General features: G+C 39.9%; 1 protein-coding gene across 2 annotated transcripts in view; it reads left to right on the top strand.

The window, feature by feature from the left end:
• Nucleotides 1-20,738, top strand: part of LOC122787571 (nucleotide-binding oligomerization domain-containing protein 2-like) — a 326,951-nt gene that overhangs the window by 51,293 nt on the left and 254,920 nt on the right. For both annotated transcript variants that reach the window (XM_044054354.1, XM_044054353.1), the window contains exon 2: nucleotides 11,677-11,763. In XM_044054354.1, coding sequence (XP_043910289.1) covers nucleotides 11,677-11,763 — 87 coding nt within the window. The remainder of the gene's footprint in view (nucleotides 1-11,676; nucleotides 11,764-20,738) is intronic.

Raw genomic sequence — 20,738 nt, 5'->3', positions numbered from 1 at the left:
ATGTATGTATGTATGTATGTATTAGTATGGTTATAGACACATCAAAATGAAGACCTTCACAATACTGGCACCAAAATACTATTGGCTTATAGCATAGATGCATCATATAGACAAAATCGGCTAAACCCATATTAAATTGATAGCAAAAACATGCAGTCTACTTCTGTGATCAAGTTACACTACAAATACACAGAAAATGAATCTAACAAAAACTAAACCATACTAATGGACAGAGAAGGCAAGATTCATTACTTCAACTTCTATACTTTTCTAGATTTGCTATTGGAATTTCAAATCGGCTTCTGTCAACCATTTAAAATGTCGACCTGAAATGCTGAATCTGAAATGCCAAAAAGTAAACCCACGCAAAAATGAATACATCGACCACCATGGTTTGATGTATTAGACAAATCAGGAGGTAATGTCACTCACCTCCTGCTATACACAACGTAGCGTTGAATTCTACAGTCAATGGTACGTTAATTCTACTATTTTGCAGGGGGGTTGCACCCCCCCACCCCTGCACATTAAATATACAAACTGAGATCGCACTACAGTGAGAAAATGGGCTAATTTCCTGTTCCTCACTGAACTGCAACCTCCATGCACAATGTCGAACCCAAGTTATTGACCTACGCTATCCATTCGCTGTAGTGTAGTCAATTGATTTTGGTTCAACATTCTGCTAACTTGGAAACTGCAAGTCGACCACATGCTGGTCGACCAATACAGTTTCCAAGTTTTGATAGTAAACAACTTTTCTATATGTTTTCAAATTACACAGTATTCCCGTAACTCTTCTTACCTCCCTAGTGAGGATCTCTGTCACTCTACCCCTGCCACTGAATCTTTGACGCTCTCTACCGCACCCAACCTACTTCATCCAGCATTTTTTTTTCTACAGTTAGGAAACTCTGCGCCTTTGGCCATTAAAGTAAAAAAACTGCCCCTGCCACTGAATCTTCAATACACCCAACCTACTTCATCCAGTGTTTTTTTTTTTTTTTTTTTTGTCTGGAAACTCTGCATCCTTGGCCATTTAAAGTCAAGAAACTGATCCTGTCATTGAATCTTTGATGCTCCCTACTGCACCCAGCCTACTTCATCCAGTGTTTTTTTTGTGCAGTCTGAAAACTCTGTGTCTTTGGCCATTAAAGTCAAGAAAGTATGTTTCCTTCCCTAAGGAATGCATACTGTTGTCTTCTGATTGATTTAACTGTTTTTATTTTAGTGGCTTGCACTTCCCACTTGGTCGGTCTCCCACTAGGCTCCCCCCTCCACTCTCCAGCTTTACTAAACTCAAGTAGTACTCCTGTTTTTTCTCGGGACCAATTTACTCTGCCTTTATCTTTAAAGGCTTCTGTTTCCCTGTTTCTTAATCCCCACTCTCTTAGCTATACCCTCACTTTTTCTAGCCCACTCTCTTAACTATACCCTCACTTTTTCTAGCCAAGTGGCTACTAGCTATACTAAAGGCTTTGGCTATATCTTGCAGTTTTCCTACCTTGTCATCAGCTCCAAAGAGCTGGACATATACATGGACTCATCTCGTGTATAGGATCTCACTAGACTGCCCATGAATGAGTGCTAACATTAGTTAAAAGAGCTTCGCTGTTTTGGCTACCTGACTTACTGATTGTCTTTTTTCTTTGCCATAGTCTGTCGCTTGACCAGAATTCTAGTGCTACTGTGAGCATTTGGAACTGTCTGGTGCTACTCACTGAGACCCTCCCCTTCCCATGGCGAACACAAGGTTATAAATACTGGTTGCCCAAATGGTGCCATTTTCAAATTACACAGTATTCACGTAACTCTTCCTACCTCCCTATCGAGGAGTATCACCACTGTAAATGTCTTTTTATTTTACCTATTTGATGTACAAGAAATATTAGCCTTTGCCTGACTTTGCTAATGATATCTACATGAATTTCAATTACTAGTCGATTTGTTAAGCTGTTTTACGAAAATCCATTGTTCTGTTAGTTTCAGCTTGCTAGCAGTTATTGTGGTGGCTTGGTACTGATTGTCACCTTTGTCTTTGTTGCTGTGATATGCAGTCCTTATATGTTGTTCGAGTTAAGTAGCTGGTCTATATAACTCTAATGTACTACAGCTGTTTTGGTATTTTCCTTAATGTTAGCTGTACTTCCAAGGTCATATTATTAAAGTAGATTATCTATTTACATCGTGTAGCTAACATGAACTGACTAGGGCTGTTTTTACAGTGTTGTTGTTTTTGCCCATCTGAAACTTGTATCCTGTGAAATTGGCTTTTAAACTACTATCCTATGTCTGATTTTTAGCTTTGTAGCAAAACCTGCTGTAGTCACACTACTTACTTTATGCCTGTATACAATTGTTGCTTAACTTGCTGTTGATCTTTATGCCTAGAAGATTTATGCTCGATTGCTATTTAGTCCATGAGTTATTCTGCTGTTATATAGGAAGACTACTGATTCACCGTAGTCTTAATAAGTGAAATTAATCCCTGTAGCTATTTCAAATGTGAGTATTGTATCTCTACTACTAGCTCTAGCCTCTCTAGTTTCTCTTTTCTGCTTTTTCCAGCTGCCCCTGCCACTGAATTTTTGATGTTTCCTACTGCACCCAACCTACTTCATCCAGTGTGTTTTGTACAGTCGGGAAACTCAGCGTCTTTGGCCATTAACATCAAGAAAGCATATTTCCTTCCCTAAGGAGTATATAACCATTGTTTTCTGATTAATTTCACTGTTTTTATTTTAGTGGAGTGCACTCTCCGCTTGGTCGGTCTCCCCCCTCCACTCTCCAGCTTTAATAAACTCAGGTAGTACTTCCATTTTATTCGGGACCAACTTACCGTGCCTTTATCTTTAAAGGCTTCTGTTTCCCTCGTACTTAATCCATACTCTCTTAACTATACCCTCGCTTTTTCTAGCCAAGTGGCAACTAGGTATACTAAAGGCTTTGGATCTATCTTGCAATTCTCCTACCTTGCCGACTGCTCTAAAGAGCTGGACACATACACGGAATCATTCCGTGTGTTGGATCTCACCAGATTGCCCATGAATGAGTGCTACAATAGTTAAGAGCTTCACTGTTTTGTTTACCTGACTTGCTGGTTGCCTTTTTTCTATGCCGCAGTCTGTCTCTGTCTAAAAGTCAAGAAAGTATGTTACCTTCCCTAAGAAATACATACTGTTGTTTTCTGATTCATTTTAGTGTTTTTATTTTAATGGTGTGCACTCCTCGCTTGGTTGGTCTCCCCCATCCACTCTCCAGCTTTAAAAAACTCAGGTAGTACTCACGTTTTTTTTGGGACCAATTTACTGTACTTTTATCTTTAAAGGATTCTGTTTCCTCTTACTTAATGCCCAGTCTCTTAACTATACCCTTGCTTTTTCTAGCCAAGTGGCTACTAGGTATACTAAAGACATTGTCTCTGTCTTGCAATTTTCGTACCTTGCCATCTGCGCCAAAGAGCTGGACACATACACGGACTCACTTCATGTGTAGGATCTCCCTAGATTCCCCATGAATGAGTGCTAACATTAGTTAAGAGCTTCACTGTTTTGGCTATCTGACTTACTGATTGTCTTTTTTTCTTTGCTGCAGTCTCTCTCTCGACCAAGATTCTTCCCGCTCCATTCTTCCTCCACTACGCTCCAGGCTTACTCTACCCACCTCCCCTACCCCCATTCACACCCACCCCCGATAGCATTTAATTTATACATAAGCTCTCCTTTCCATGTCCCTCACAATCCTCCCCTTCCTGCATGCTAAACTACTCCAGTCACTAAATCCTCCCATCGTATTAGCCCACTTGCTGTGTACTACCTACACTCACTTGTTCCTTTGCTTTTTGCTTGTAGCATCCTTTGTCTCTTTCTAATATTTAAACCACTTGAGTTATCCTTAACTTAATATTTCCCATCTATCCCTGCCTTCTCCCACTAAACCATCTCTTTTACTTTACCAGCATGATTTTTACTTTACTCTACATCCCTCCTCTACTCCTACTTTTACTTCTGACCTCCTACAATATCCAGCTCACACCTATACTCCTGTCACCAGCTTTAACACAGCAACATGCTTTCATGCATCCTCTTCAGTCTTTTAGGATCTCCCCTTTCCATCTTAACCTCAGATTTTGTCTTTCCTAAAATAAAGATCCCACCATCCCCTACAAACCCCACAAAACTAAAATCAAATGTCACTTCCTACCCTAACTTCTGTATCACATCCTTAATCTCCAGAACACTACTCTTATCAGATGATAGTCATCCTAACTCAGGCCTCACTACTCTCTCCCCAGAAAATTATTCAGCTGGCCCTCTCACAAGTCATCCTACTGTCCCACAAAATCAATTGTGATTCTACTCATGGAATATTAGAAGCATAGTAAACAAAGTTAGTGAATTCCATGCCTGGATATCAAAACACTTCCCAGAATATAATTGCCGTCAATGAAACGTGGCTAAAACCCACAAAGTCTGATATAGACTTACTACCTCCAGGATATAATATATTTCGATTAGACCGGAAAAATAAAAAAGGCGGAGGAGTAGCCATTGTCTGTATAACTAATCTCACACTCACAACACTAGATAAATCAACCCCTTCCTTTCTACCTGCAGAACTGCTAATGGCAAACACTAAACACTAAACTAAACTATCATATAACTGTTACTGCTGCTTCCATTTATATACCCTCTGACAATAACATTCCCCAGTGCTTGCGTATTATCCCAACCAGATTTGTAGCCTACTCTAATTCCTGAGATTATTGTGAAATGGGTTTATTGGAAAGTCAAAAGTGGCGTCTGACCTCCAAATTATCACCTTGGTTCTCAAACATGCACAGGAGTAATGTCCCAGTTTCACTTCCTGGGTACCTTCCTTTACAGGCACGACTTAATGCAAAATTAAAAGAACAGGGAAGAATTAATGCAGCCATTATATACAGTGAAATGTAGTTATGATTGCCTTTACTGTTACTCAGTACTCATTTTGGAAAACCTGTTACCAGTAATATGGAAATCATTCGAAGGCATAAACAAAACGCGTGGATTGTAGTATGTGTTGAAGTGAAGCCTGTTACAGAAGCTTGCACTGCTATAAAAAAAATAACAGCAACAGAAAAAAAAACACTATTTAAAAAGAAGACATCCCTGCATGAAAGACAAACTGATTGCACACCATAGTTCAGCCCAACATAAAGTCAGACCAAAAAGAAATGCTTAGAAATGCACATGTAAATAAGCACTTTAATGGCAAGCCAGAACACTTGCTGTTACTGCCAAGCTGCTACTGTATGCCTTCTCCAAATCTTGCATTCAGTTACGGCGATAAAGGATCGTTCCCATAAGGAGGAATGTTTTGCCATTTTTTCTTCTCCCTGTTTCACAAACAACGTGATAGAAGAAAATTTTTGTACACACACTTTCCCACTGCAGAATAAACTACTTTTGGTATAAGTTTAGGAATAACTGCAACTTCGAAATCTGGTCGCGATAATACGTTAAATACCCATTTCCCTACTTGAAAATATTCTTTCCTGGATCACATAACACATTCATAATGAAATTATACTCCTAGGGGATGTTGACGTAAACTGGCTGCTGTTCTGTGAACCAGTTTCTACCTCATGCATCAACCTTTTTTGATTCACCCAACTAATCTCTACACCAACCCACACAAATAAAACTAGCTCACTCATTGATTGGATATTAGTCTCTGACCCAACGTAAATGTCACAACCATCAAACTTTATCAGCTTAAGTGACCATTCCCCATTAAAAGTCCTACGTTACTCTCCTCATATCATCAGATCACATAGATTCATCCAGTGTTGCAAGCTATCCATGTTCAACTCAGTAGCCTTCAGTACCCTCATCTGTTATATTAACTGGACATCTCTAAACAGTCTACCTCTAGATGAAGCAGTACAATCTTTCAGCTCAACCTTCCTTAATATTCTAAACTCAGTAGCCCCCTTGCACACAATCCGTGTCAAATCTTATACATCCCCCTGGCTAACTAATGCCACTCGCACCTTAAAGAGATCAAGATGTAAATTGTGGAAAACCTGGGTAAAAGCTAAGCTGTCTGCTGACTTACAAAAATATAAAGAACTCAGAAACCTCACAAAAAAACATATCAACAAAGACAAAAACTATTTCTACATGAACCTATTCCACAGAGATAAAATCCTAAGAAATTCTAGCCCAAAGTAAATCAAATACTACACCCAGGTAACCCCTCATCCCTTAATCCTCATCCCACCTATACTCCCCAAGAAACCGCCTCAATCTTCAACTCTTACGTAATTGAATCTGTTAGCAACATGATAACTCCTGTCCTCTCTTATTCTAACAAACCCATCTGACCTGCTCCCTATTCATAACTCTAATAACTCATTCTCCCTTAAGCCTGTACCTACCAATTATATCAAGTCCCTACTTTGTAAATTGAAACCCTGTTCAGAATCTGCTGATAGTATACCTCTCTACTTCCTCCAAGTTGCAGCTGACTCTAGCCCTCCCTATTTCCATACTGATTAATCGTTCTATCACTGAATCAAAAGTCCCTTTTATCTGGAAAGAACTCTATACTCTCCGTATACACAAAGGAGGTAACTCTACAGAAATCTCTAATTTCAGACCTATTTGCAATTTTATCACTCCTCTTAAAATATTAGAAAAACACATACACAATCGAGTCATGGAACACTTAGCTCATGAAAATATGCTCACCCTCACACAACACAGCTTTTGCCCAAAACACAGCACCACCACTGCCCTCTTATCCTTTATCAACACTATTTCCCTGGATAGAGATTAATAATAAGCTAGTGTTATGCTTACTCCTTGATCTCTCTAAAGCATTTGATACAATCTCTCAACTTTCTTTTGGACAAACCTGCTAACCTAAACTTCAGAACCTCTATAATTGCTTGGTTTTCCAGTTACTTCACAGACTGACTGCAGTCTGTAAAATGGCTCTCTGCCCTCTCTTCTCCTCTCCCTATCAAAATGGGTGTTCCCCAAAGATCCTTCTTAGGTGCACTTCTTTTCAGTATCACTACTGACCTACTTCTATACCTGTCCTCAGTCAACTCTCATCCAATATGCAGATGGCTGTACAGTCATCACCACTGCAGACTTTCTCCCTGACTTACATTTCATGACTCAGAAATCCTTCAACTCAGTTGAAACCTGGCTCTCTAACAACCAGCTAATTCTAAATCCTAAAAAAAACAAACTGTTACTTTTCCTGCCCAAAAACCAGTCCCACCTCAAATCCACCCTTTTCTATCCTCTCTTAACAAAACCCCTATCACAGCCGAACCTAATATAAAATTACTTGAGGTCATGATAGATTACCAACTCAAATTTGATTTACATGTTAATAATTGCATTAAGAACACCTGTCAAAGAATTGGACTACTATACAGAAATAAAAAGTTCCCCTCTAACAAAGCCAAAGTCTCTCTCTCTCATGCCTACTTTCTTCCAAGCCTATTGTACATCTGTCATATTCTCACCAACCTTCAAACCTCTCTACTACCCAAGTTAGAAACTACATATAATAAAATATCCAGATTTGCTGTAAATCACAGTAACAGCATTAATCACGGTCTATCCCTAAAACACTTAGACTGGCTTGAACTCCTTCATCAGCATCTTCTCTCGCAGCTCCAAATTATTCACTCCATACTAGAATAACCTTCCTTTTGTCTGCTCTAAACTCCTACTATACTCCTAACAGAGCTCTACAAAGCTCTGATCAGGACCTACTCCAAATCTGTAAACCCAACACTAAAATTGGTGGTAACCTATACAGCTACTATCCCTCCATTTCTTGGAACAAATTACCACTGGACATTAGAAGACTTCAACAAGGAATTTAAATCTGCCACTAAAGACTACTTAAAAAATTGCTGAACATGCTACTGTACTCATCCCAAGTAAATTCATTCCTCTCCTTCCTACCTCACTCCCTGCACTTAAAAGACATATTTATCTACTCACTCATTCATCTGTCACTGAGGGCTATCTATCCTTTCCAAATGATGTTTAGATCTATTATACTATTCAATATACTGTTCAATATGATCTTTAAAACTCTCTTACCCTATTAATATAAGTATTTCCTAGCCTCTATCCTAAAGATTTATAACAGATAAAAGATAAATTAATTTCTTGTCTTTTCTTAGACCTCTCTAAAGCCTTGGATACAGTTTCTCATCCTCTTCTGCACATATTTACAAACCTAAATTTCTCTCCTGCAACTATTTCATGGTTTGACAGTTATCGTTCTGACTGCTAGCAGTCGTTAAATGGCTCACAGCCCACTCCCCCCCTTCTCCCTGTTAAAATGGGTGTTCCACAAGGCTCCATCCTTGTCCCACTACTTTTCAATATCTTCACTAACCTTCTCTCCTCTTCCTATCCTGAATCATCTCTGGTACAGTACGCTGATGACTCTACAGTTATTACTATTGCTGACTCTCCAACTGAACTTATCTCAGCTACACAGATCTCCTTCAACTCGGTAGAAAACTGGCTATCTAGTAACCAACTTATTCTCAACCCCCCAAAAAACTAAACTATTACTCTTTCTCCCCAAAAACCTTAACTATATCAAAACCTCCTTCTCAACAATGCCTCTAAGCAACACCCCAGTACAGGTTGACACCAGCACAAAACTTTTAGGTGTTACTATTGACGACCACTTAAAGTTTGACCTCTACACATCAATAATTGCATCAGGAAAACACATCAGAAGCTAGGCGTTCTGTATTGTAACAAGAAATTTCTCACCAAAAAAGCTAAACTAAGTCTATCCAACTCTTTCCTCTTACCCACTCTACTCTTCAGTTCTCAAATCCTAACCAACCTTAACACTGGACTGCTAGCCAAATTAGAAAAAACGTACAACAAAGTAGCTAAATTCGTCACTCTATACATATAAGTCCCATCACTGTATGTCGCTGAAGGAAATAAACTGGCTTGAATTACCTAACTTGCTCTTACTTAATCATTCTCAGATCGTCCACTCTATACTCTACAAACCCTCCTACTGCCCAGCTCTCTCATCCCCAAATTCCCACTGTACTCCAACAAAATCCCTCCGTAGTTCCAATCAAGGCCTTTTGCAAACCTACAAACCCAAAACTAAAATTGGCCATAATCTCTACAGCTTTAATTCCCACCAAGGCTTGGAACAGACTTCCTCTTGGAATTAGGTCACTTGCACAACCAAAACAATTTAAAACTGCTGCTAAACATTACCTACAAAATAAATGAATCTGCCAGTGTAATCATCCTCCTTAAACCTACCTCAAATCTCTGCTTTCTCTCCACTAGCTCTTTCTCTTTTCTCCTCCTATAAACTACTATCACTTTTCCATTTCTTACTCCTACTTATTACTCTAACTATTCTTGTAATTTTTTGTATACGTTATGCTATTTTTCTGTATTATTGTGGGTATTGTGACAACTCATTGTCTGTTACTCTGTATGTTAAGTTTTATTAAACAATGTCAGAGCTTTTCTCTTTGGGCCTCCGCTGAAAAAGGGCTACTAAGCTCAGTCAGATAAACCCGGTCAACAAATGTAAAATAAATAAGTAATTTCTCTGATCTCATATCCTATCTATAGGATGCTTTACAAACTGCGACCACATACTTGCATATATTCTACTACCGTATACTGTTTTTTCTGTTTATATCCTAGTTAAATGTAAGCCTTGATGTTATTTATGATGCTCAACTTTTATCTTCCAACCTGAATCTGCTAATTTTTGTGTAAATATTTTTTCCTTGTATTATTTATTTAACTGTCAATTGTGGAGCTTTTCTCCACTGAAAAAGGGTCGTCTCAGCCCAGTCAGACAAACCCAGTCAACAAATGTAAAATAAATAAATAATACAGACGTGTGCGTTTATACTTGCGGGCTTAACTAAAGATGCAGACTTGAAATGCTTTGCACTTCCATCTTGGGGGCTATTTGTAGGAAGTTCTGTTTCTGCTCAGGAATGTGCTTTTGTATACTTCTAAGGACAGGAAGAAACATTCAGAGCATTTACTTTGCACAGCCAGGTAGGGGCTACCAGCAGAAACCAGCACACAGCCTTTCATCATTTGCAGGACATGATACTACTGAAGTGTAGAATGTGTAGGAATGGTGAAGACGTGCTGCACCATAGTTGTACCTCCACTTTAGTACCCATTTTCTCTAATCCTGATTTCTTTTAAATGGTAGCAAATTGCACTTTACCTTCACATGATATCTGTGAATGAAACAAGAGTCATACTGCAACACCCTGGTTCTCTCTTTTGAAAGCATAGTCTCAGTCATACTGTCTTTGTTGTGAAAGAACTTTTTTCAGTCTCTTGTAAGTAACTGTCTTCTAAATGGTCCCTGGTAAGCTACCCTTTTCTGATTTAGTAACATTCTCAGACACAGAAACTGTAGCCGAACTATTAGTTGTCTTCTTTCTGCAGCTCTGTTGCACTCTTCTCTGTGACACTCCCAGGAACATGCCTGGCAAGAGGAAACTAAGGGAGTTTTTTTCTACGCCAAATTACCCGTAGTTAGTACGAGTCCTGTTTCAGTTCTCCCAGTAAGTAGATCATGCATAGTTTGACTAACCTTTTCAACAAAAATGCAGCAGCCAAATAAACGAGTTACTGAAAAATGAATGACTTCATCTCCTTTATTGCATGTGTATCAACAGAGCTCAGTTACTATGTAGATAGGACTAATCTTTAAAGAGAGATTAGTGGGTGTGTCCATTCCTTTTGCCAGAGGGTATGAAGACAAGCAAGGTACTAAATAGTGTCTGTCCAGGGGATTTCTGACTGCATTGTTTTCTGTTATGGCATATGTTCAAAAGTCTGGGCTGTCCTAAAGCTGATTCCACATGACCTGTGCCTTCATCCACAGTTTACCTTTTGGCAGCATTTACACAACCTGCAGTTTCATAGGTGCTTGCTAGGATATTGATCTGTGAGGATCTTAAGTAGCCTAGCCTTACATTCCTATGGTAGAGTTTACCCATTATATTTTGTACATGAATAACCTAGAGGCAGGCTGAACAAGGATATTCTGTTTTCACAGTTGGTAAAGGGCAGGTGTGGTAAACTTAAAACTTCATCCTGTTTTCCCACAAACGTAAACATTACAGGTTTGAAGTGATCTAAAGGACCAGGTCTTCCTTTGGGACCACAGTCATCAATGAAATGTTCCTATAACGCGACCACTTAAGATGCTTAAGTTAGGAGTTCTGACCTTTTTGTTCCTGCTGCTGGAGCTTGACAAAGATTAATCTAATGCATAAGTTAGGGGTACTCACCATAACACTGGATGTGTGAGGAGATCTCCCGCAGCAGAAAGCATGCTACCACCTACCTTTTTGTCTTCATTTATCTTTTGTAAGTATAGAACTGGGCTGATTTTCTTGGTAAGTGAAATATGGAAGCTGTAGTAGTCTGGGAGTTTTGTACATGCCAAGTTGTCTTACCACCTGGAGCATCAGTCAAAATATTCTACAGCTAAGGGCCTACTTATATATCCACTGTTATGGTAAGAAAACATAACTTTTGTTTGCATGACTATTTTAGCATCAGTTATTTTGTTGTTTATGGTTTCGAAGATGTGAATAATTCAAAATATTTATTTTTTCTGTAGGTTAGCCCAGAATCCTCTCGGACCTGAAGGAGCAGCCATTCTGGCTGAAGTGTTAAGGGACCCAAACTGTAGGACTGAGAATCTGTGGTATGTCACTTCATGTACCGAATTTCAAAGATATTTTCAAGTAGTCTGCAATGAAATATAGTTTGCCTTAGACATGGCAAATTCTAGATGTTTTCATGCATGAATTGTAGGTATGTAGGTAATATTCTTTGCATGTTCTACTGCCCTAGCCTTCATAAATGTAATGGAATACGACTGTCTTGAGCTTCATTGCATTGTTTATTTTGGACATTCATTGGGCAAGTAGGATATATCCACTTAAGTCTACTGCCCAACAGTGCTGGATTGTGGGCTTTGTAGACTGAGTAAATGTTGATCCTTGCTGCTTAGGTTGTTTTGGGTGTTTTACCAGAACTTGTAGTGGTGCTGATCAACATCCAGTAGGCTGTTTCACTTGACATGTGGTGGGACCTGAAAAGAATGAAGGTCTTAACAGTAAATTTGGCTGTTATGTACCTGCATGACTGTTAGTCTCTTCCATGTTCGGTACTGTTTTCTGTAATTTTATTTGTCTACAAGAACTGTTACAAAATATGACGGTATGTAAACAGGAGCTGCTGAAGTCTATTAATGGCCTGTTCATGTAAGAAGCCGCTGTAAGCTGGCACTGCGTCACCTTTCTTTCTGTGACCTGCACACACTGCTGTAGTGTATTTATTGGTTTTCCTCTTGTTATTTCTGCTTAATGATAGTCATCTCATTGGGTTATGTCCACATTCTCCAGGGTATATTTATGCAGAGCAAAATATTTATCTCAGATCGTTTTATTTTCTTCTTTTTTGTGTTGCCATGTTCTCCAGGGCTTCTGTTTAGTCACAATTATGCTGAGCAAAATATTTCTGTCTCATCGTTTTATTTGCTTCTTTTTTCTGCTATCAGCAGCCCACACCATCTCACCTTTCTGCATTTCATGGCTTCTCTGAGTCATCATCTTTGCATCCTTGTAACCTTACTTTGCACCACAGTTGTAACAAGGCCCTCTGTGCTATCTTGTACTTGCCTTCTTTCCTTCTTCTTTCTTCCCCATGAAGTAGCCGTTGGAATTGTCTTTGTTAGGTGGGATTAAAGACAATCATACCTCAAAATCTGTAATGCTCATCACTTTGTTCCACTGCACATTAGCTTCACCTATATATACCAGGTTACATTTCCTTCTACATGTTCAGACCACAAACTGAAGGCGTGAGAACTAAAGGAGGTGGTGCATCAATATTCATTAAAGATAAATACCCTTCTAGATTGGTTAAAAAGCACAGTTTCCTAGAATTACTTCAGGTGCAATTGACTGTTGGTAAGACCCCTCTTCTGGTCATTGTCAGTTGTAGGACCCCCTCCATGAATCAGTACACCCGCTCAGCCTGCTTGGCTCTACTTGAATCAATTATTTTAATTATCCATCCATTGACTGGGTAAATTGTATGTGTTCTAACTCACTCACCCAAAGATTCCTGGACTTTAGCTCCAATATCCTAGACCAGCTGGTTGACACACCCACAAGGGGCTGAAACATCCTAGATCTGGTACTCACCAACATGGGGGACCTCTGCACCTCCCCCAGTATGTGGCCATCCCTGGTGAGGTCTGACCACAAAATAGTCTTGCTAGAAGTAACTATAACACAAGACCCCCACACACACACACACACACACACACTTAGCAACAACTAGACTAAAAAACTCCTCCAAGGCTAATTACAACCTTTTTATGTGACAGCATAAATAGCTTCATAGCCCCTCCCACCACTGATGGAACAGATACCTCTGCTGGGTTATACACCAATCCTTTATACGACCACCTGTATAATTAATTGTATTGAGTCTGCCGTACCTGATAGAACCAAAGCAAGCTCTTCATGAAAAACAAAGCTACCTGGTGGACAACTGCCATTAATAGGCTGTACAGTAGGAGAAAGAAATTGCTGTCTAAGTGTAGGAAGGAACGGTCTCAAAACTGGAAACACTCCCTCATCAACTTAAACAAGCAAGCAAGACTCCTAGTGAAGTCTCCCAAAGCTAACTGAATCCAAATTAGCTTCCCTGAGGATAACCACAAGGCATTCTTTAGAGTTACATTCTCAACCTCAAAGGTAAGGTCCATATTTGCGCTAAACTCATAGTTAGTGTTGCTACAGATGCAGAGCCTGTGGATATGGCAAACCTGCTGGCTGACAGGTTCACTGAAAAAATCGCTCCCCTGTCCCTGCCATGTATACCCCAAAGCATTGCTAACAACTGTCCCCCACCTAGTACCTCTGAGGAGCAGGTCTTAAACTTCATCTCCAAGGCCAAATCACAGTCTTTGTGGGCCCAGACAACATACGATCATAGGAAGTTACTAGGCTAATGTCCCTAGTCCCTTGGAAGCCTAGCCAAGTTCTTACCCTTATTTCCATGATCAGCACCTATTGCCCCTGTCCAAGAGGGACACAGATGGAACCCCCGGGGTGAATTTACGGTCACCCATCCAATCATCTAGATTGTTTTTGAAGAGAGCTGGTGAGGTGCTCTGTTTGACATGAAGTGGGAGTCTGTTGCAAAGGTGTAGTAACCTCTGGGAGACAAACCTGTCCCTCCAGCAGGTTTTATTAATGTCACATACCAGGTTAAGATCTTTAGAATGAGTAACCCATGTACCATTTGACTTACGGCTATGCAGCATTTCCAGTAATGCAGGGTCAGAGATTGCCTTGTATGCTAGGCAGTGATCACCTCTTAGTAGTCTGTATGAAACAGAATAAAGTGATAATGATTTCAAATGATATCCATAGGACAGATGTTGAAGACGTAGAATTTTCCTTATGAGGAACCTTTGTGGTCTCTCCACTTGCTGGAGGTGTTTGGAAAGGTACATAGAAAGTATGTTGTACTCAGTTATTGGCCTGATGAGGGAAGAGTACAGGGAGATTATAACTTTTTTTTTTATTTTTGAGGCAATGCCATTACGTATGAGATGCGCAGTACAGAATGCCCTTGTTACCACTGTGGAGACATAGTAGTCACAGATAAGGCTGCTGTCATCCTGTGTGCCCAGGTCTCTCACCACCAATTGCGTACTTAGTGTTGCTATTGATGTGGTAGTTAGCAGGAAGACTGCTGTTACCGAAAGGAATGATAATATTATGCATTGAGTTTAAGGCCATGACTCTGCCACCAATCGTTTGTTTAAGACCCTCTTGTAGGATGTTGACATCATTTGGAAATTCTATGACCACTCCCAGTTTGCAGACATCAGCAAACTTTGTCAGCCACAGACCTTTTGTTTTTGCTTGTACTTTGGAGAAATAGATCCCAAATAGTAGCGTTCCCAGGACTGATCCCTGTGGAACATCACTGGTTACAGGTCTGCGTTTGGCGGTGGATTCCCGTATTTTGACTGTATGAGTTTTGTCAGTGAAACAATTAACAACCCATCTAATGATATAACGGTTGATACCTAGTTGGGTGAATTTGTCAATGATCCCCGAGTGGGATAGTGTCAAAACACCTTGGCTAAGTGCAGGTTGGTGGTATGCACAGATTTTCCCTCATCCGGGGCCTTGGTGACTGTCTCAAAGAAGTCCACCAGGTTTAACAGACATGATCTCCCCTTGACAAAACCAAACTGAGTAGGGTCAAGTGTTTTGAGATTTCCTATATCTTTGTCGATAAGGTCCTTTATGATTCGCCCCATGGCCTTGCAGGTAAGGCTAATCAGGCTGATAAGTCTGTAGTTTCTGGAGTCAGTGGAAGGATCACCTTTGTGAAAGGGAATAATGGTGGCTGTCTTCCATTCAGCTGGTACGAAGCCAGTGCTTAGACTATGATTGAAAAGCATATGCAGTGGTGTTGCTAATTTATGCTGGATCCCATGTAGGACACAGCCAGGGATGTTTTCAGGTCCCATAGTTGCTGTGTTTTTGGTCTTAGAGAGGGCATTTATGACCTGCTGTTTAGTGATACAGGGTAGGGGGTAGGTGGTAGGGATATTGTGGGGCATGTGTGCCGGGGACAGGGGACTGAAGTTTTCACAGAACCTGTCTGCCAACAGATTAGCTATGTCCCCAGGCTCAGTATATGTGGTATAATTAACTACCAGTTTGGCACAAATCTGGACCTTTCTTTTTAGGTTACGGATGTAACTATAGAATGCCTTGCGGTTGCCCTTTGTTGTGGAAGCTAATTTGGATTTGAAGTTTGCTTTGGAGGACTTCACAAGAAATCTTATTTGCTTGTTTAAGCTGAAGGGGGATTTTTTCTAGTTTAAGGCTCAGTCCCTCTTTCTCTTAGACAGCAATTTGTTCCTCTTATTGTAAATGTTAATGGAAGTTGTCCAAAAGGCAGGTTTGCTGTTCCTTGAGCAGCTTGTTTTGGTCCTGTCAGGTATGTCTGAGTCGATGCAGTTATACAGGTGTTTGTATAAAGCATTGCTGTAGAGCTCTGCTTAGTTGCCAGTTCCATCTGAGGGAGGAGGTGCAGTGAAGCTGTATATACGATCCTGTAAGAGGTTATAATTTGCTTTGGAGAAATTTTTTAGTTTAATTGCTGCTAGAGGGGGGTCAGGTGTGATGGTTACTTCGAATGAGAGCGATTTGTAGTCAGATCTCACCAGGGAGGACTCATAAAGGGGTTGCTACAGTGTCCCCCCACCCTACCCCCATATTGGTAAGCACCAGATCCAGGATGTTGGCACCCCTTGTACGGTTGTCAACTAGCTGGTCCAGGGCATTGGAATTGACAAAGTCGAAGAGCCTTTGGGAAAGTGAGTTTGAGCAGAAGTAATTTAACCAGTCAATGGATGGGTAGTTAGTCACCCCAAACCATGGTGTTCAGATGTATCTTGATAGACTCAAGTAGATCCAAATAGGCAGAGTGGATATCCTTATTCATAGAGGGGGTCCTGTAGCTGGCACTGACTTGAACAGGTGTCCTACCAACAGTTAATTGCACCTGATGTATCTCCAGGGAATCATACTATTTAACCAATCTGGAGGTGTATTTGCCTTTAATGAATATTGATACACCACCTCCTTTAGTTTTCATGCCTTCAGTTTGAGGTCTGAACGTGTGGAAGGAGGTGTAACCTGGAATAGCTGGGGTGCTCTCCACAGCCTTGAACCAGGTCTCCGTGAGTGCACAAATGTCTGCATCTTCCAAAGTAAGAACAGCTTCCAGTGAGTGCAGTTTCGTGTTGAGACTCCTAGCATTTAGCAGAATAACCTTGAGGTTGTTTTTAGATGGAATTTTTACATTGGGAATTTTGTCCTTGGGATACAGCCTAAAAAAGGCATGATGGAACTTAATACATATGTATTAGGGGCTGGAAAGACACTTGTCTTGAGTACTATCTTGTCTTTATAAAAATAATACCTAGATACTAAGACAAGGTAATTGGCTTTAACACTTGACAAAGTAGTTGGTCTCATTTTAAGAGGATCCAGTGTCTGTCAGCCACGAGTGGCTTAGACCTCTCATACCAGGGCTTTCTGATATTGGTTAAAACATTTAGTGACCCCCATAGTTCTGTAGACTGCCCCTGCTGGACATTCCAGCACAGCTAACTCAAACTAAAATTCAGACAACATAATGTTAGAAATACATATTGCTAGAAGTCTAAGTAGAAAGATGGCAAAACTTGAGGCCCTTCTGCAGCTTGAACACATTCATATTTGTGCAGTTACTGAGACATGTTTTTTCAGTGCAGCGACAGCACTCCCTCTACACCAAGGCTCATACCTATTCCCTTGCAGTAACCCAAAAGAAGGAATGCATGATATCTGTATTTGTCAAAAGCATGATGGTCTCACATCACATTATTCATGACCATAATATGGAGTTCTTGGAAATCCAAATCACCCTTAAGAAATCCAACTATTAACTTCAGTGCTAGTTACAGATATCAGTGTCCCACAAAGGTCATGGAATTAACCATTGAGGTGTTATAGATCCAAATACATTCTTACTAGGTGTAGATCAGTATGTGTGTATATACCTTCAAGATGCTGTCCTAGGGCTTGCACAGGTGTATAAATATTGTGCACGTTTATAGTAAGCTGTTGAGATATAAGCATGTATGTATGTAAGGTCTGTCTGTTAACTAGTTTGTTCATATTTAATGATGCTGTTATCCATCCTGATGTGTTTCTGTTTATTAAAGCATCTAACGAAAACCCCAGCCTTCTTGTCATATGTATTAGAGACTAAAGAACAACATGGTGTCAGAAGAGGCATGTCTAAAAGGACAAGGCATCAGAAATGGCATATTCAAGGGGCACAAAGTCAAAGGCAGCCTGGGTAAAACAACTGAAGGTATTTGCTAGGAGCTGGTGGAATATACAGAAGTGAATCTTACCTAAAATGTGCAAACTTCGCAAAACAGGTCAGAAACAAATTTTAGGTATTAAAACTTGCTCAGCACTATTTCTTTTTTGTATAATATGAAACGAGGCATACAGAATGCTGTAAACGATATTCGCATAAACAGATATGTACGATATTGATAAAATATTTGAAATATTATGGAAAATGTTTGAAATAAAGTCCGATTGCATAAAACAAATAAAATAAGGGCAGCCACATTTTTGTAGTAAGCAAAGATATCCGAGTTATCAGAAGTGTGTAAAGTGTTTGCATGTTTGTGCAGTGTTACAGTAAAACTGTTTTGCAAAGTACAGCCATTATAAGGTCTATTTTGCAGAGTACAGCTATTACAGAGCATGTTTCAAAGTATAAAGTATTTCAGAGCGTCTATTGTGCATTTAAATGTTGTTACAAGCTCACAGCACTGTTTGTTCGTACATTACAAGGGCCATATTTTCAGTGTGTTTGTGTATAACTTGTGGGCATGGCAGACGGATTTTGAAAACCCAGTGTACTTGTGTTTGACAGCAATATTGCAGAGAACTGGAGAGTGTTTGAGCAAGAGTGCAACATTTTCATACAGGCTGCATTTTCTGATAAAGATAACCATACAAAGGCATTTATTCTGCTTAATTTAGCTAGGTCAGAAGCCATAGAAATGAAACTTTCATTTGTGTATGCACCTGCTATCTATGCTGGAGAGGGATAAAACCGTCATGTTGTTGTATAAGTTGAGTCAAGGGAGGACCCTAAGTGCTTTAAACGTAAATTTAGAGAAATGTGTAACCCCACAGACAAATGTTACAATGGAAAGGCATTTATTTTACACAAGGGGTCAAAAGCCTGGTGAAACCTTTGCAGCATATATAACTGACCTGAGAAATTAGACTAAAACATGCAGATTTGGTGACTTAAGGGATGAATTGATAAAGGACAGACTTATGTGTGGTATGAAAGATGATGCTGTGAGAAAGATTTTGCTTCGTGACAGTGATTTAACTTTAAATAAGGCTGTTGAGATTTGTCAGGTATACGAGCTTACAGAAAAGCATACAAGTATGCTTACAAATGAGAATAGCTCGAGAAGGCACAGTGACAAAGCTTATGGGAAGTAAATACTTTGGGAAGAAATAGCCAGGGAATTGTTATGGCTAGGCTTGTATAGGCCCTAGGGCTGATAGCCTAGTACCAACCTATGAACCTATGTTGATAGAATGCAGCACATTATTAAAAGAAACAGGCCCAAGCACATGGCGGCAACTGTAACCCCTGCAGTACTCACTGGTAAACCCCAGAGCTTTCTAGCAAATTCCAGAGAATGCACAGTCTCAGTGAAGCGTAAGAGTGAGTCTGCAAACTTAAAGCATGGGCCCCAACCCAGTTTCATTGCCAACTGTCGTAATTGTGGTGGTAGCCATGAATCTAGAAGGGAAAAATGTTTAGCTTTTGGTCAACAATGCCACAAATGCAATAAATGAAATAATTTCAAAAGGTTTTGTAAATCAAAAGGCCCACATTTTTTTATTAAAAAGGAGCATTTTAAGAAATGAGTTGATCAGTTAAACAGTGGCAGCCGTACTCTTCATTTTGATGGTGTGTCAATGCTTCATGAAACGGTCAATGCAGTAGATTTAAGGGCAAAGAATGAAGTATTTTGTACTGTTCATATAAATGGCAAACCCACAGAGTTCAAAGTTGATACAGGTTACAAGTGCAATGTTATGTCAGCAGAAACATTTGCGAGTGAGTGTAAAGGTGAAAGGCTTGATTTGGCAAGGTGTGCATGGCTTGTTACTTATGGAGGTGAAGAAATTCAGACCGAAGGCTCAGTAGTGCGTTCATGTTACTCTGCTGGAAGAAGCTACAATTTCTTATTTTATGTGGTCAAGAGGCACATCAGTCATTATTAGGGCTCAGAGGCAGTTTGAAAATGGGATTGCTTTCATTTAACAAGGAAGTCCATCATGTTAGCTTGAAAGACCACTACTCTAATTTCGCCCAGTACATTTTTTCTACCTATGCTGATCTGTTTGAAGACAAACAAACTAGGCAAACTTCCAGTTGTGTAATCTATGAAGTTAGACCCAGAGGTCAGCCCAGTTATCAGGCCAGCACGGAAAGTTCTAATAGCCATGCAGGACAGAGTCAGATCTGAGTTAGCTAAAATGGTGCAACAAGGTGCAATTTGTCCAGTTGAAACTCCAACTCAGTGGGTATCTTCCATGGTGGTAGCTCACAAGAAGAGCTCATATGACATCAGAATATGTATTGACCCACGAGATTTGAACAAAGCATTAAAAGACCGTGTCATCCAATGTGCACAGTCGAACAAGTCATAGCCTTAATGTCAAATGCCACTATTTTTTATGACTTAGATGCAAAGAATTCATTTTGGCCAATTCAGCTTGCCAAGAAATCATCATTGCTCATTATGTTCAGTACTCTGTTTGGCAGGTATATATTTTTGAGAATGCCATTTGGGATAAATTCTGCAAGTGAAGTCTTTCAACAAGCAATGGAGCAAATTCTTTCTGGGTATCCTTGTAGACATACTGGTGGGAGGTCATGATGAAGCCGAACATGACAGAAACCTCAGAAAAGTTCAGGAAAGGGCACGTCATGTGAATCTTAAGCTCAGTGCACAAGTTCAGGCTACAAGAG

The sequence above is a fragment of the Protopterus annectens genome, chromosome 13.part0, assembly GCF_019279795.1.
Source record: "Protopterus annectens isolate FY-2018-M chromosome 13.part0, PAN1.0, whole genome shotgun sequence".
NCBI lineage: Eukaryota > Metazoa > Chordata > Ceratodontiformes > Protopteridae > Protopterus > Protopterus annectens.
This window is presented reverse-complemented; position numbering and strand designations above follow the sequence as displayed.